The sequence below is a fragment of the Acomys minous genome (genome assembly GCF_964271855.1).
Source record: "Acomys minous genome assembly, chromosome: 9".
Lineage (NCBI taxonomy): Eukaryota > Metazoa > Chordata > Mammalia > Rodentia > Muridae > Acomys > Acomys minous.
The window spans coordinates 60310748-60328527 of NC_140490.1; the positions used below are offsets into that span (position 1 = coordinate 60310748).

The 17780-nt window shown below is 43.7% G+C and overlaps 1 protein-coding gene across 1 annotated transcript; it reads right to left on the reverse strand.

The window, feature by feature from the left end:
• Nucleotides 1–9768: 9768 nt before the first annotated feature.
• LOC311605846 (serpin B9-like) lies at nucleotides 9769–11722 on the reverse strand (the record flags this gene model as incomplete). Its single annotated transcript, XM_084796706.1, has 3 exons — nucleotides 9769–9869; nucleotides 9975–10173; nucleotides 11567–11722. The coding sequence occupies 3 exons, from the start codon at nucleotides 11720–11722 to the stop codon at nucleotides 9769–9771; spliced, it is 456 nt and encodes a 151-aa protein (XP_084652832.1).
• Between the last annotated feature and the right edge of the window lie 6058 nt (nucleotides 11723–17780).

Genomic DNA, 17780 nt, shown 5'->3' on the forward strand with positions numbered 1-17780 from the left:
AGTGATTTTCTTTTTTGTAAGGTGGAGAACACCTTGTGTGAGTTGGTTCTTCTCTTACACTGTTTAGATCCTAGGTGTGGAGAGCCACGGAGCCCTTTGTGGACCCCCGCCTCCACAGGGCGCCCGGCATGCAGCCGGAGCCGTTTCGATTTAAACAACCCCTTATTTGAAAAAGGCCCGCTGCTCGCGAGCCTATCAGAGCGTGAGACCTGTCTTGGTGTGATTGGCTGTTTGAGTGCTATAAATGAATGTGAGGGGAGTGGCTTGGGGGGATTTTCACCGAAGCAAAGAAGAAAGGCCTGAATAAAGCTGCTTAGGAGAAGAACCGGTGGTCGCGTCTTTCTTGCCAGTCAAGCGAGGCGCGACAAGTGGTGGCCCGTACGGGGAACCGACTCCCCCACCGTCAGGTTCAGAACTCCAAGTGGTCAGGGATTGCCGGCGGGTAAGTTCCTGGTAAGTGGAGCTTACAACCCCTGGGGAAGGGGAAAGTCCTCGGGAGGGAGGCTATCCTTAGGTCTCCGGAAGGGAGCTAATTCTTAGGTCTCCGGGAGGGAGCTAATTCTTAGGTCTCTGGGAGGGAGCCAATAAGTGAAAATATGGGTGCGTCACAGTCTCATCCAGTTTTCGCCGCTCTTCAAGAGCTGTTAAAATCAAAGGGAATCAAATTAAAGAGTAAAACTTTGGAAACCTTTTTATCAGAATGTGATACCGTAGCCCCGTGGTTTGCTGTATCGGGTAAACTAGCCTCCTCGAGCTGGGACAAGTTAGGTAGAGATCTAGACTTCGCCTGGGAACAAGGCGATCTGAAAAGAGGTATAAGACCTATATGGAGGCTGGTACGCAGTTGCTTGGAGGATACCAGATGCTCACAGGCTCTGGAAGTAGGGAAACGGGCCTTAGAGCAGCTCAAAGAAGAAAGGTCTTTGAGGTCAGAGAAAGGGGACACATCAAGCGACAGTTCAGACTTGGAAGAAGATATTGAGGAATTAGCAGAAAAAATGGAGAGGTCCACCTTGTATCCAGACCTGACTCCATTTAAAAAGGGGAAGTTGCCAAAGGAGGAAGCGAACATTCCTAATCCTGGGCCAGAGGCAACCGCAAGCGCTCGGTCTCTCTGCCCGCAAGTTTGGAGGGACGTTAGAGCTGGTGCCTTGGGTTTTCCAGTGTTCCAGGATGCTCAGGGACAGCGCTACCACGAGCCCCTAGAGTTCAAAATTGTGAAGTCCCTTGCCGAGTCGGTACGTGCCTATGGCGTTTCAGCTTCCTTCACAGTGGTGCAGGTTGAAGCACTGAGCAGACACTGCATGACGCCCACGGATTGGGGTAGCCTTGCCAAGGCCTGCCTCACTCCTGGTCAATACCTTGATTTTAAGGCCTTTGTAATAGAATTTGCCGCTGAACAGGCCGCCGCTAACGCTGCGGCAGGAAATCCAGCCTGGGACAGGGACATGCTTCTAGGACAGGGCCGATTTGCAAATCAACAGATGGGGTATCCAATGCAAGTGTATGAGCAGATTAACCAAATTGCCATTAGGGCATGGAAGGCCTTACCCAATAAAGGGGAGGTAAGTGGGAACCTGACTAAGATCATGCAAGGTACCACAGAACCGTTTTCTGATTTCGTCGCCCGCATGGTTGAGGCAGCAGGGAGAATCTTCGGGGACCCAGATGTCGCCATGCCCCTGGTTAAGCAGCTAGTGTATGAGCAATGCACGAAGGAATGCCGTGCTGCCATCACTCCTTATAAGGGCAAAGGGATAGAAGTCTGGATGAAAGTTTGTCGAGAACTGGGCGGGCCTTTGACTAATACTGGACTGGCCGCTGCAGTAGTACAGCTCTCAAGAGGAAGGAAGTCTGCTCCCCCTGGCACTTGTTTCAAGTGTGGCAAACATGGACATTTAAAAAGACAATGTCCTGAGAGAGGAAGTGGACAGGGAGGGGGAGGAAACATTCAACCGAGACAACCAAGTTTGTGCCCCAAATGCAAAAAGGGGAACCACTGGGCAAATGAGTGTAGATCGGTGAAAGATATTAACGGTCAGCATTTGACACCTGGCTATGGTGGAGCTCATTCAAAAAATGGACAGCGGGGCCCACGTCTCCAGGGCCCGCAAATATATGGGGCCATGGACAATGGGAACCAAGAAAGCTGGGAGGAGGAGAGATGGCCATCTCTCCGTCATCCCAAGAACCACAGAGAGCCACTTCGGGTTCCGCAGGGTTGGACCTCCGTTCCACCACCAGACTGGTGTTAACTCCCCAAATGGGTGTCCAATTAATAGAGACTGACTTCAAAGGACCCCTGAAGCCTCAAACAGTGGGGCTCTTGATTGGGAGATCCTCCACTGCTCTCCGAGGGTTAATAGTACATCCAGGCATCATTGACCCCGATTATTATGGTACTGTTAAGATTATGGTTTCCTCACCTCGCGGTATTGTGGCCATATCACCAGGCGATCGCATAGCACAATTGGTGATTCTCCCTAGTCTACATACTAATTTTCCATCAGCTAAACAAGAGAGAGGAAAGAAAGGTTTTGGGTCCAGTGGAGTTGATTTAACTTTCCTCTCTTTGCAATTGGATAAGAGACCGATTTTGGACCTGTTAGTGGAGGGTAAAAGAATTTCAGGGTTGCTAGATACTGGAGCCGACCGCAGTATTATTGCCAAAAAGGACTGGCCTACTGCTTGGCCCGTTCAAATTTCTTCACAGATCTTGCAAGGACTGGGATATGCCAAAGCCCCTGACATGAGTTCCAGATTGCTAAAATGGCAGGATCAGGAGGGTCATGCTGGAGAAATTCAGCCCTATGTCCTTGACCTGCCGGTCACCTTATGGGGAAGAGATTTATTACAAGACTTGGGCTTTAGACTAACTAATGAATACTCGAAAGAATCACAGGGAATAATGAACCATATGGGTTATCATCCCAGTTTTGGCCTAGGAAAATATCTCCAGGGACGGCATTCTCCTATAGAGCCAAAACAAAAACAAGGGAAAGAGGGTTTGGGTTTTTCTTAGGGGCCGCTGGGGAGGGGACTCCCATTACATGGAAGACTGAGGACCCTGTATGGGTTCCCCAGTGGCCACTTTCCTCAGAGAAATTACAGGCAGCCACAACCCTTGTTCAGGAACAGCTTAGCTTAGGACATATTCAACCTTCTGTGTCACCCTGGAATACCCCCATTTTCGTTATTAAAAAGAAGTCTGGAAAATGGAGGCTGTTGCATGATTTAAGAATTATTAATGAGCAAATGCAAGTGATGGGAACAATTCAGCGTGGACTCCCGCTACTTTCTACCCTGCCTCAGAATTGGCCCATAATTGTTATTGATATCGAAGACTGCTTTTTTTCCATTCTTTTAAATGAAAGGGATTGGGAACGTTTTGCTTTCACAGTTCCTTCTTGTAATCATGAAAAGCCAGACCAGAGATATGAATGGGTAGTGTTGCCACAAGGTATGGCTAATAGCCCTACGATGTGTCAGCTTTATGTAGGACAAGCTATTGAGCCATTGAGGAAAAAATACCCCAAATTAAGATGTATCCATTATATGGATGACATCCTTCTGGCACACAATGATGAAACCCTTTTGCATACAGCTTTCTCCGAACTAGACCAATTGCTGTGACGAAGGGGATTGTCTATAGCCCCTGAGAAGGTACAACAAGACACCATAGTGAGTTATTTAGGAGCAAAGATTCTACCAAGATAAGTTTGCCCCCAAAAATTGGAGTTACGCCTGGATTGCCTACACACTTTAAATGATTTTCAGAAATTGTTAGGTGATATTAATTGGATTAGACCTTATTTAAAGATTCCAAATTATATCTTAAAGCCATTATTTGCAATTTTAGCGGGGGACAGTGATTTGAATTCCCCTCGACAATTAAATGAAGAAGCACGAAAGGCTTTAAATAAAGTTAATCAGGAATTGCAGAAAGCTTGCCTAAATAGAATAAAAGAAGGAATTCTCATTCAAATGTGCATTTTACAAACATCAGACCAACCTACAGGAATTCTATGGCAAGATGGACCTTTATTATGGATCCACCCAAAATGTTCTCCTGCAAAAACTATAGATCATTATCCCACAGCCATTGCAAAATTAGCCATGGAAGGCCTAAAACAGAGTTTACAATTCTTCGGTATGGTCCCTGAAAGAATTATTGTCCCTTATGATAGTCATCAACTTCAAGTTTTGTTTGCAACAGTTGATGAATGGGCTATTTTAAAAACTAGTTATGATGGGTATTTTGACAATCATTATCCTAAACATCCATTGATGACCTTCTTTAAGGTACATCCAGTAGTGTTTCCAAAAATTACTCGATCCCAGCCCATTAGTGGAGCTGTTAATATCTTTACAGATGGATCAAAGACCGGTTGTGGGGTTTTCTTAGTTGAAGGTCAAAAACCAATCCTCATACAATTCCATCCTACATCACCTCAACGAATTGAGTTGCAAATTGTTTTAGAAGTTTTCAAAAGACATCCGGAACCCTTTAATTTAATCTCTGATTCTAATTATGTTGTGAATCTAGTAAAGACCCTGGAAGTAGCGGGGAATATCAGTGATAGGAGTCCCATTTTTGAAATAGTCAAAGAAATCCAGACAATAATCAAGGAGAGACATAAACCCTTTTTTGTACAGCACATTCGAGCTCATACAGGTCTTCCTGGTCCTCTGTCTACTGGTAATGATGTAGTTGATCAATGCACCTGCATGCAATTTGCCTTCATGGCCTCTAGCTTGGAGTTAGCAAAAGAATTTCATTCTAAGTTTCATGTTAATGCCCGGACCTTACAGGCTAAATTTCACATAACCCGAGCGAATGCTCGAGAAGTGGTGCTTCAGTGCCCACAATGTGTTATCCATCACCATCCTCCGTCCTACGGGGTAAATCCTCGTGGGCTTCGGCCGTTACAAGTTTGGCAAATGGATGTAACTCATTTTGCAGAATTTGGAAAATTAAAATATGTGCATGTATCAGTGGATACTTGCTCAGGTATCATTTTTGCTTCTCCCTTGACAGGAGAAAAGGCTTCCCATGTGATGACCCACTGCCTTGAGGCATGGGCTGCATGGGGGAAACCACAACAACTAAAAACAGACAATGGTCCTGCTTACACAGCAGCATCTTTTGCTTCCTTTTGTGAACATATGGAAGTGACATTAAAACATGGATTGCCATACAATCCTCAAGGACAGGGAATAATTGAACGCACTCACAGGACCTTAAAGGAATGCTTAATAAAACAAAAAGGGGGAATAGGCAATGGCCGCACCCCAAAAGAAAGAATAGCTTTAGCCCTATTTACTTTAAATTTTTTAAATCTGGATATAGACGGACGATCCTCTGCTGATCGCCATTCCTCCACTGTGCCTTGTGGACAAGGTTTGGTGAAATGGAAGGATGTCTTGACTGGTGTATGGCACAGCCCCGATCCAGTCCTGGCGTGGGCAAGAGGATCTGTTTGTGTTTTTCCCCGGACAGCAACCGACCCAGTGTGGGTTCCAGAATGTCTCGTCCGTAGGTGCCATGGAGATGATCTTCCTGTGGATCCTGTGGATGATAACCCTCCTCCCGCGCATTCATAGTCGGGAACCCCAATGGGGGATACTGTCAGTTTTCCCGAAGCTGATGCCGATTCGACATGATGCGCAAGCTTTTCCCTGTTTATTTACCTCAAATGCTAGATTAGAATTGCCCTTTGTACCCTTGGAAGAGCAAATTGGCCCCCGTTTTTGTTCATCCTATATAATGGTAGTTATGATGGTTCATGAAAATTATACCCGAGCCGCTAATCTGTCTAAGTTTTTATCAGATCAACTCCAGGGAAATTGGTCAGCCATTCTCGAGCAGGCACTCAACCACTTGCGTGTCGTGATTGCAGCTGTTAATTCCATGCGTGGGGACTTGTCCCTTGCCACGAGCTTCTCTTCATGGATGGCGGCAGCGATGAACCACCTGGAAGAGTGGGCGGGGATAGGAGCCTTGGAGTTCTTGATGTTTGCAGTATGTGTGGTATGCTTTTGGTGTACTTGTCGTTTGTGTGTGTCTCAGATGCGTACTCAAGTTATGATGGCTCAGGCATTTGCAGCAGTTGAGGTGGGGCAATCTCCACAAGTGTGGTTGGCGGTCCTGAAGAATTGATCACCTCGTCAAGCTCAGGGTGCGAGGCAGAGCACTGCACAGGAGGTACATTGTTTGCAGTTAATGGCCTCCTGGGGAGCAAGTCTGATTGCATGTGGGTTGGTACCCCAGACCCCACCTCCAGAAAAAAAGGTACTGGACGGGTCCAGTGCTGAGCCAAGTGAACGGCTTTGGCTGAGTACTGTTGTACATCAGTGTCCATTCAACAGGATGGGTTCAGCACTCAATCTGGTGGAGGGCTTAGATTGTGGGCTGTTATACATCAGTGTCCTCCTGGAGATCAGACCTCTACTCTCACCTGTTGCGTCAGCGCTAATAAAACAAAAAGGAGGAACTGTGGAGAGCCACGGAGCCCTTTGTGGACCCCCGCCTCCACAGGGCGCCCGGCATGCAGCCGGAGCCGTTTCGATTTAAACAACCCCATATTTGAAAAAGGCCCGCTGCTCGCGAGCCTATCAGAGCGTGAGACGTGTCTTGGTGTGATTGGCTGTTTGAGTGCTATAAATGAATGTGAGGGGAGTGGCTTGGGGGGATTTTCACCGAAGCAAAGAAGAAAGGCCTGAATAAAGCTGCTTAGGAGAAGAACCGGTGGTCGCGTCTTTCTTGCCGGTCAAGCGAGGCGCGACACCTAGGGACTGAATCCAGGCCTGAGACATCATGTAAGCCTCTACACATTTTTTTCAGAGAGGTTCTCACTGTTTTGCCCAAGGCTGGATGTGAATTCTTTCTTTAGCCCAGGTGTGCTGGAATTTGGTACCTCACCCACCCATGTGCATAGGAAAACAGGTCTCCATAAACCAAGCCTTATATTCTTACTTTTAAAAAGCATTATGATAAGATGTTTTAGACCTCACCCTCTAAGAGCTTGTACACCTAGAAATGTGTAGACAAAGAGAGGAAGAGGCTTACTTAAGACCTTGGAACTGGGGAACAAACACTCTAGAGACAGGACAAAACATCCTTGTGATGGGAGAAGTCAGAGACCTTGAAACCAGGTGCCACTAGTTCTCATGTCTTCCATGGTCTGTCACTTCCGGTCCCATTAGCTTGTTGATGTCTTTAGTCTAGAAATGAGAGGAGGGACACTAGGTAAGGCTTCGTCAAGTGCTTTTCATTATATTTCTAGGCAGAACACTGCTCACGTGATTAACTAATCCACTCACTGAGCAGAGAAGGAGAATCTTCCCTAAAGTATAAGGCAAGAAAAGGGACAGACACAATATGAAGACCAAGATACCAGCAGATCCCATGTCATTCTGGTCAGTCATTATGTGTCTGAAGATGAAAATAAAGGTCATGAGTGTTTCTCAAAAGTGGCCTTCCAGTCTGAAAATCTATCATTGTCACGATGAACAATATGATAATAATATTCTCTACAGGACAGCAATCAGGGGTCAGTTAAAGCACTGCCCTGCTGTGTGACCTCCAGTGTGAGTGAGTGTGAGTGAAGCCTGGGGGGTGGTTTCATTTTCTCACCAGTAACAATAAAAGAAACCTGAGCAACAAGAACTAGGCTGCAGAAGTTTTAGGAATGTTCATGTATGAGGGCTGAGAATCAAACTATCTCCTACATCTGACTTCATCAGAGGTTGCTAAACATGGACACTAGTTCAGGCTTACTCTCTTAGCCTTGGTGTATTGGTGAGCTGTCCTTTACTCAGTGGTTTTCATCCTCTCCACTGTGGTATCAACATACCCTTGCTTATATTGACCTATTCTAAATACTGTCTCCATTGAGACTCTCATCCTGGGGGATTCTGGGTTGTGGCAAGTTGACATTTACACTAACCATCACATTCTACCTCTTTACAACTTGTCACACAAACACATTCCTTTTAACCTACAATGTGTCACCTCCTTGTCTCCATGGTCTCATGTTTCTCTCATAATAGACAATTATAGTCCCCCACTTAAAATTCCCACAGTCTCTAAATTTTCAATATTTTAAAGGTCTAAGGTTTTTTTGAAAGCACCCAAATTCTCTAGTTTCCTGTAAATTCAGAAACAATTACATCTTTCTGATTTCTGTAGTTAGACACTGGGCATAACAAATGAACAAAAGACAAAACCCAACAGTATAAATCGAAATACTTCAGTTCAATATCCAAAATCTGGGACCTTATCATATTCTGACCCAAAGGGGCCAGCACAACTTTCTAACTCCTATTTAGTATCCAGTGTACAGCATGCTTTCCTTATCTACCATATCATTTTCCTTTTGTGTACTTGTGCAATGACATCACTTGGATGTGTCCTGGAAGTGAACCTTCATGAACCCAGCACACATAGCTGACTGAGGATATTACCAGTGTATGTCCTGTCTTAGCCTTATAAGTTGCATGCTTTTGATGCCCCCAATTACACTACCTCTTGGTTTCCCATGGTAAAAATAACTTTCCAACATGAAATTGATGCTTTTTAATGTGCATAACCCTGATTATTAACTTTTAGACGTAATATATATGATTTACATGATTACTTATTTTTTGAGCCATGTATCTGTGTGTGTGTAAACTGTGTGCAAACCATGGTACTCATGAGAGTTCACAGGACAATGTACTGAAGTTGATTTCTTCTTCCACCATGTGGGATTTAAGAATCAACTCCAGTTTTCAGGCTTGGCTGGAAGTACCTTTGCCCACTGAGCCATCTTGGAGGTCACTGATTACAGAAATATTTGTCTGTTCTTCTTCATTTACTGTCGGCTTCTGATCTTTTCAATCTTATGATGTAGTTCAACATATATAAGTGAGTAACTCTACACTACCCTACTTGAAACATTGCTTTTCATTTTCATTCATCATCATTTCTGCCAAATAAGAGTGGCATACTCTGATCCTTATGGCATATTTAGGTATAACCTTGGCCATTGATAACCATAAGTTATCTGAGATGCAGAAGGTTAACAGACAAAGCAACCACTCTAAGTGGCCTAATAAAAGTTCAAAGTGCACACATGATTGGTGAGAAAGCAATATTTATTTTGCATTGGGCTTTAAGGACTTCACAGAATATAACAATTTAGCAGTTAGGGGTTGGGAACACAGTAGTCTGCAGAAGCAGGACAGCCACAAGGAGGGCATAAGGCAGTCAAAAGTAGAAAGCAGAGAGTAAAGGCGAACTCTTAGAAAACCGCACTGTCTGCACTTGTCCCACATGGAACATAGTGAAGACCTGCTGAGTATTGGACAGCAGAGAAAATAAATTTAAAGTGAGCATTAAGGACCATTCTCTGGGAAACCTACAGCGAACTCATCATCCACATGAGGATTTAACGTGATACAATCAGGTTAACGGAAGTGAAGGGAAGAACTGAGGTGCCAGGAAAGCAGTGTATATAGCTGGCGTGGTTCGTCTGTTCAGCGAGAGGGGGGCTATTTGGGGTTACCTGATGACATTTGTAGGCTAACTTGTGGGATTTCTTTGCCTCCTAAACAAAACATGAAACCACAACACTCCGTGGTCCTATGATCTGGCAAGGGTGCAGATGAATGCCAGTGTGAGAGGAATGTGTTCTCATGGTTTCCCCACTATTGCCCATCCTCATCAAGCTATTTGTCTCGAGGAGATGCTGAAGAGAGAACTGTGCCCCACATAATAAATCTTCCTTATGGAGATGAGAACCTGCCACAGAACAGGAGACTATTGGATTGCTTGTGTTTGATAAAGAAAAGGAAAGGGTGGTCAGCACGGAAAATATTCTTGTAATCTGAAAAACAGTCACATACTTCACTACCTGTTCATGCTGCAGCCTCTGTGCCCTCCTCATTGACGTCCACTACACTCTCATGGACAAACGTGGACACACGCACACCTCTATCTAGAGACATTCCTGATAAGTCAGCCTTGCCCTCTTCAAAGATATCCTTCATTCCCAACTGTTGAAATATGGACTCCATGTCATAATGTTCTTGCAGCTTAAATTTTGGAAGGAAAACCTCAACCTCGGTGTAGTTCATAAAGTCTGGTTTGGTCCAGGCTGTTAACTTCTCAAAAGTGAGATTGTTTTCCACCTGCTAAAGCAAAATTAGAGACTTTCAGATTCACAGTTGAGGTCTTACCCCGAACCATATTGGCACTTCTTGCTCACAGTACACTCAATCGTTGCACAGGGGGCACTGCCGACTGACTTTGCCAGTGTGAGGGTCCCGTTGTCCTGCTAGCTTGTATGTGGATTAGCTGGCATGAATACCAAGCAGCTCATGGCAGGCAAACCTTGCTTCCCTCTCTAAATCACTTCTCAGAAATCTTTTATTCTGACAGGTGATCACGTCCAGGTGATTGTGGTTTATCTCTGCTAATCCTAATGCTAAGACAATGAACTAGACTTAGTTTAAAAGACAGTAAATCACTACTGCTAAAATAAAAATTGAAAAAAAAAAAGGATTTGGTGTGAGTCACATGTAAGGGATGTCTATCCAAGGTTGCTTTCTTTGTATTTTGTGGGCTGTTGTGGTTTGAATACAAGATTACACCAGAAGTCTTCCCTTTAGAATATTTCTTTGGGAGGCAGCTGAAATATTAGGCCTGAAATTGTTTTTCCTAAATGAAAGAAATGGTTCTTTGAGGTGTGCCACTCAAGGTCATCCTTGGCTCTTTCTCTCTTCACCTTTCTCTATTTTTTATTGAGTAAAAAATCTGTAGTCTCTGCCACATCCACCCACTACAGTCTTGCAGTCAATGATGGGGTCATTTAATTGAAACTGACCCTCTGAAATAGGAACCTCCATATATCCTTCCTGAACTACACCAATCAATGAGGCATTTGGTCAGTGATGGAAAACCAACTAACAGACTAGAGAAGCCATGCCACAGTTAGGGAGCTGTATGCAGAGAGCTGTTCTGCTTACAAAGATCCTTCAGATCCATCACACTCGGCTGCCCAACATTCAGAGGATAACTCACACACTTCGGGCAATCCTGTTGCAAGGAAGACAAACATGACTTATAATGAATTAACTGCCTGACAATGCCTTCCCCGGCTAGCCTCCTCCTCCTCTTCTTCTTCATTAGATTAAAATAAAATATTTTTCTGTCTAGTTTATGTTGTCAAATTAAAATGAAATAATAACAAAGATGATAACATGGGTGAAAATTTCAGAGACCGAAAATTTCACAAATACTATGGTACAATTGTTGCCCGAGTTACCCTCACTTCATCCCATCAGGTGATCATAGACCATTCTAGTGAGTAAGTTATGCAGTGGGGCAGTGTCTCTCACCCCATAGTGAGAGTCTTGGACGTAGGTTTGCATACAACTAAATCAATGTCTGTGTACACAACCTGCTCAAATTGAAGATGCCAGGAAGAAAACGTTTTTTTTATTCTAATGAGAAAGGACACCAGGAACATTGTAATATTCTGGAAGACATTTAGCATGAATACAGCAGACTCTCCTGCCTCACCTGGATGAGGTCAACACCATCATCTGGGAGCAGGACCACGAAGCTCAATTCCTGGCCCTCATAGTTCATCATCAACACTTGTGCCTGGATTTCCTTCACATAGGTGAGGTCAAACATGTTTTCCTGAATCATCATCTTCACTGGTCTTGTCTCCATCTGAACAGGTGAGCACACAATATAAAAAATATCACTGATAGAGGTCAGAATTTTTCCAAATTAGCTGCAGTTAATAACAGAAGCATTTCTAGCCCTCGACATGAGAACAATATGTATTTTCCATTGCACACTTAGACAAAGTCTGTCAGCCTCTTCTTTCTGTCATTACACTACTGACTGTAAGCAGCTATGAGATGGTTGTAGTCAGAGTTTTTACTGTGAGATAAAACATTATGAAGAAAATAATTTGGAGAGTTAAAGAAAGGGTTTATTTTATATTACAACTTTCGATTCACTTTCCACTACTGAAAGGAGTGAAATGTGGAACTTATGCTGAGGCCCTGGACAAATGCTAATATTGTATTTGATCCCCATGGCTTTCTCAGTTTGCTTTCCTGCAGATGTCAGGACCACCTGCTCAGGGTTGTCACTGCCACGAGGAGAATGGTCCCACCAGACTCATTAATAAAGAAAAAGCCCAACAGTCTTGCCTCTAGGCCAATCTTATGGAGGCAAATTCTCAATGTAGAATCCTTCTTCGAAAATGGGTCTACCTTGTGCTATTCCATAGGGAATCACTAGGGAAAGATAATGTTATATGTCCGAACCAAGATGGCACTCAAATATTAATATTTTAAAGTCCTACTTGTGTCTAAATTATTCCACCAGAACCACGTGGTGGCAGTAGTGAGAGCTAGCCAAACCTCTAGGAGGTAGGACCTAAGGAGAGAAAGTTAAGTACTGGGGCTGGGGAGATGCCCCTGAAAGGGATATTGGCACTGGAGCCCCTTCCTATTTCTCTCTTTTGCTTCTGGAATGGAAAACAAGTCTACACTATTAATCTCCTCCCTGCTATAGTGCACTACCTCAACCTGGAGTGATTTACCTAACAGACATAGAATGAAACTTCTGGATCAATCAGCCAAGATAAGCATTTCTTACTTTAAGCTTACTATCTCTAAACCTTGTTACCATAATGGAGAGCTAACACATCAGATGTAGGAAGGCCACCATTTAACGTGGACAATGATTACATCTAAGGAAACAGCATAATGAATTATAAATAACAGAAAAGTCAGGAACTCTTCAAACTGGTAGCTAAGCAACCTTATCTTTCTCAATCCATGTGTCCTAGCTGTCTCTGATTGGCTGTCTGTTGATAGGGGTGATGGTTAAACCTTATCAGAGATGAATTACATGATGCACATTCTTGTGGCCTTTTTGAAATGGGAGTCCATACCCAGGCTATTTTCCTTTTAAAATGGAGTTTCCTTTTCAGTTACACAGGCATTATATTCCCCCTTCTCATGTACCTAAATCAAATCTTTGATTTTATGACTTTTGTCCAGTATACAAGGAGCTGCTTCCCTCCCCGCAGCTACTCTTTCTCTTCATAACCATTCTGATTTTTATATGCTTGCTCTCTGTGTTTCCTTCCCTTGTTGGAAGACCCTGCTGTTTGAGGTCTCAGTCCACCATGTCCAGAAAGCTCTCCCAAGCTCAAAACAGAATGGAGTACTCCCGTTTTCGGCAGGGAGCTTCTTTCTCATTGTCTGAATTCATCTGGAGACTGCCGGTAAGCATGACCACCACCACTGAAGAAGGACACATCACCCTTGGCTAAAGTGCAGGTTCAACTTGCCTTTCTGCTAATAAGAACCTGGCCAGCAAGTATCTGGAATTATTGGAATGTAAAGCATTCCTGGTAACTTAAGCCCCTAGTCAATAGCATATCCCTACCTGGGAACCTCTCACCCAACCTCCAAGAACCGTATAACCTTTGTTTACCCTGAATAAAATTGAGCGGTCTCACTGAAGCTGCTTCTGGAAGTCTTTTGTGGGACCATCTGAGCAACCCTGCCCATATTTGTCTCCTCTGTTCCGTTTGCCCACATGGACCAATATTGGCCTACAACTCCTAGGGGGGAAGTGGAGGAAAGGTCATAGCCCCCTCCCTCTTTATGTTCTCTCCCCCACACCCATGTATACTTTTCTCTCTCTCTGTTCTGATCTTGCTTCTTTCATGACCAAATCCAGTCTGCTGGCAATGTCCAATCTACTCCTGTCTTTCTTTCTAATGGACTCTTCCACATGCCTCTGGCTGCTCTTTCTCTCATATCTACAGCAAAACTTCCTTTTAGCCATATTTTGGAGTAGCCATGTTGTCAGTTTCTACACTAACTGTGGTGGTTTGAATAAGAATAGGCCCCATAGGCTCATATATTTGAATGCTTAGGGAGCGGCAGTATTTGAAAGAATTTAAAAGATATGGCTTTGCTGAAGGAAGTATTTCACTCATAGTGGGCTTTTGGGGTTTCAGAAGGCCAAGCCGTACCTAGTATCACTCATCTTTTCTTCCTGTTGCCTTCAGATCCAGATGTAGAGCCCTCAGCTACCATGTCTGCCTCTGTGCCACCATGCTCCTTGCCATGAAGATAATGAACTAAACCCTTGAGACTGTAAGCGAGCATCAATTACATGCTTTCTTTTAAAATCGTTGACGTAGTCATGGTGTCACATCTCTACGTAGTGCCAAAAAATACAATTCAGATCTCATAATTTTGATCCTAAAATTAATAAAATGGAGATTGATGAGATTGGAGAAATAAAACTTTAAAATGTTTATGGAATAGACACGATTTACTGGGAGAAAATATCCTTCCCTTGATGGATGTCGCAAAACCTGGCTGCTTTTATTTTTCCTTTTTTTAAGGCAGAAATTTCAGTGTTAAAGAACAATTATTCCTCCTTCCTTTATCAAGCGATTTCAAATCCTATGGCGTAGCCATTGTGACACTTCCTCCCTTGAATTTGATATTACCAAGTGAGTCCCTCCTGGATGGGTCCTGTACTAACTGGTTTTGTGGGTCAACCTGACACAAGCTAGAGTCATCATCAGAGGGAAAGGAGCCTCAGGTAAGGCAATGCCTCCATGAGATCTAGCTGTAGGACGTTTTTGAAATTAGTGATCCATGGAGGAGGGCCCAGCCCACTGTGAGTTGGTAGTCCTGGGTTTTATAAGAAAGCAGGCTGAGCAAGCCATGGAGCATCACATGGATCAAGACATTAAGCATCACTCCTCCAGAGCCTCTGCATTAGCTACTGTGTCTGAGTCCCAGCCCTACCTGAGTTCCTGCCCTCACTTCCTCCAACGATGGGCTATGATCTAGATGTGTAAGCCAAATAGTGCCTTTCCTCCACAACTTGCTCTTTGGTCATGGTGTTTCATTGCAGCAATAGAAACCCTAAGATGGGACCCAAAACTGATTATGACAGAGGAGAAATCCACCCTCAATGATCTTCAAGGCCAGTTTTAGCTGTTTACCTAGTACCACCTCTCCAGCAAGAACCATGAAGCACAAACTAATAACATATTTCTGCAAGTAAAAACATACCACCTCTAAATTTTACCAAAGCAGTCCCTGTGGGACCATGAGTTTATTAAAACTATTTCAGAAAACATGGGCCCATGACCTTACTGATAACATCAGTCCAAGGATTACTACAACTCCTCATCTGGACCACATAAAGTGAGAGACAGAGAGTAGCAGTCCCCACCCACTTCTTAGCAAACCTCCAAGTGCATGAATCTTGGGGTCTACAGGCAGAAAGCACCCTTCTCTCTCTTGGGCTTCTGCTTAGCAGGGTCTCACTATTTGACAAGGCAATCACAGTTCTTCTGGACCTAGTGAGGCATCTCACCAGGACTTGCCTTAAATTGGCTCACCTTTGTAGCTATGGATAACTCAACTCTCCAACTGGGGATCAATTGAGGAGGGCTCAGTCCATCCTTATATGCTGTGAGTCTCTCTTAATCTGTATTAATGTTCTGCTTTCAGCAAGAACATTTTTAAATATTAACTTTTCAACCACTTTAACCTGTATGTTAGCACTATAATATACATAAATATATAGTGTAATGTGTGATCAGAATTAATATTAGTAATTAAAAATTTAAAAGACTGATAAAGCTATGGCCACACAATTTTACTGTCAAGTGAAACTATTATTTATCTTATTCAATGTTCTATTGCTGTTAAGAAACACCATAACAACAGCAAACCTTATAAGGAAAAGCATTTAATTAGGGCTTGCTTAGAGTTTCAAAGGTTTAGTCCATTATAGTCATGGTGGGAAGCATGCTGGCATGCAGGCAGACATGGTGCTGGAGAGGGAGATGAGGGTTCTACACCTGGAATTGTAGGCAATAGGAAGAGAGAAACTGGCCCTGACTTAAATTTCTTAAATCCAAGATTCCACCCTCAGTGTCATACTTCCTCTAGGAAGGCCATACCTACTCCCAAAATGCCGTATCCCCTAATCCCTGTCAGGTATTACAATTCCCTAGGGACCAGGCATTCAAACATATGAGCCTATGGTGGCCACTCCCATATAAACCACCCCAGTATTGTTCGATGTGTTATTGTGAATAATCAACCTGAAGGCCGGGAGGTGGTGCTGCACACATTTAATCCCAGAATTTGGGAGGCAGAGGCAGGTGGGTCTCTGTGAATTGGAGGCCAGCCTGGACTACAGAATGAGTTCCAGGACAGCCAGAGCTGTTACACAAAGAAACTCTGTCTCGAACTCCGCCCCCCAAAATAATCAAGTTGAGGGAACAGAGAATCATTTGGGATATGAACCTGGGGGCGGGGGCGTTATCATGATAATTGTTAATTCAGACAGGAAGGCTTGCCCACTATAAGTGGCCCCATTCTCAGACAGGGATCCTGAATGGAATGAATTGAGAGGAAAGGAGAGGAGGAGAGAAGAGGGGAGAGAAAAGGAGAGGGAAACTGATAGAGACAGGCGTTTTTTAAATTCTGCGTCTTGACTCTAAATGTCATGTGACCAAGTATTTCAAGTTTTGGACACTGATTCTTTTTTTTTTTTTTATCTTAGTTACTCTTCTATTGCTGTGAAAAGACACCATGACCAAGCCAACTTATAAAAGAAAGCATTTAACTAAGCCCTTGATTACAGTTTCAGAGGGGTCAGTCCATGACCATCATGGCAAAGATAAATGGTGGCAGATGGGCCCTGAAACAGTAGCTAGGAACTTACATCTGATCCACAAGCCATGTAGCAGGAAGAGAGCATGAGTGGCCTTTGACTTTCTCAAAAGCCCACCTCTAGTGACACACCTCCTTCAGCAATGCCATACCCCGAATTCTTCCTAACCTGTATAGTCAAACATTGAAATGTATGAGCCTATGGGGCTCATTCTTATCCAAGGCACCCACTTCCCCACTATGAGGGGCTGCAACCAGGAAGTGTGAGCTGAAAATAAACCCTGAGTATTTCATCACAACGACAGGAAAGAAACTCGGTAAACTACAGCCCAGTGTGTACATGCTGCCAACAGTTTATTGTTCTGAGTCAACCTGGATGTAATTCAGAAGGTGAATCAGAGAGAAATGTGAGACTCCATGGTTTTGGTGCATGTGAACCCTCTCATACACAAAGAGAGATGATAACAAAGGGGGAAATGTCTAGCAGTCGGGGCTGGAGAGATGACTCATGGTTAACAACACTGGTTTAATTAAGCCCCTGAATGGCTGCTGTCAACTCACAGCTGGAACTTCAGTCCCAGTGGATCTGGTGCCCTCTTCTGGCTGCCTTGGGCACTGCATGCACAGCGTACACAGAAATACATTTGGGAGAAACATGTATATACATAAAAATAAAAAAATAAATCCCCCAACAGGATGAAGGCAGGTTTCCCCTTGGCTTCTCAGACTTCTGGCTATGTGAATAAAGGAAATTTTAAAGATTTGATTCCCATGTCTGTTTCTGTTGTGCTGGACATCACAAACTAACTTATGCCAGTTACATATCTTTTTTTTTTTTTTTTAGAACAACTCAACAAAATAAAATTCCAGTTTATTGTTGGACATTGTTTCACACATACATCAAACAGGCCAAAAAATTATAAACAGCAACTTCATAGACAAAAAAAAAGGGGAAAGAAATCTTCTCTCTTTGGCCTTTTTAACCATCCCATATAGAACAGCTAAGTACATACACAAAAAAAAGTTACTGGAATGCTCGGATAAGA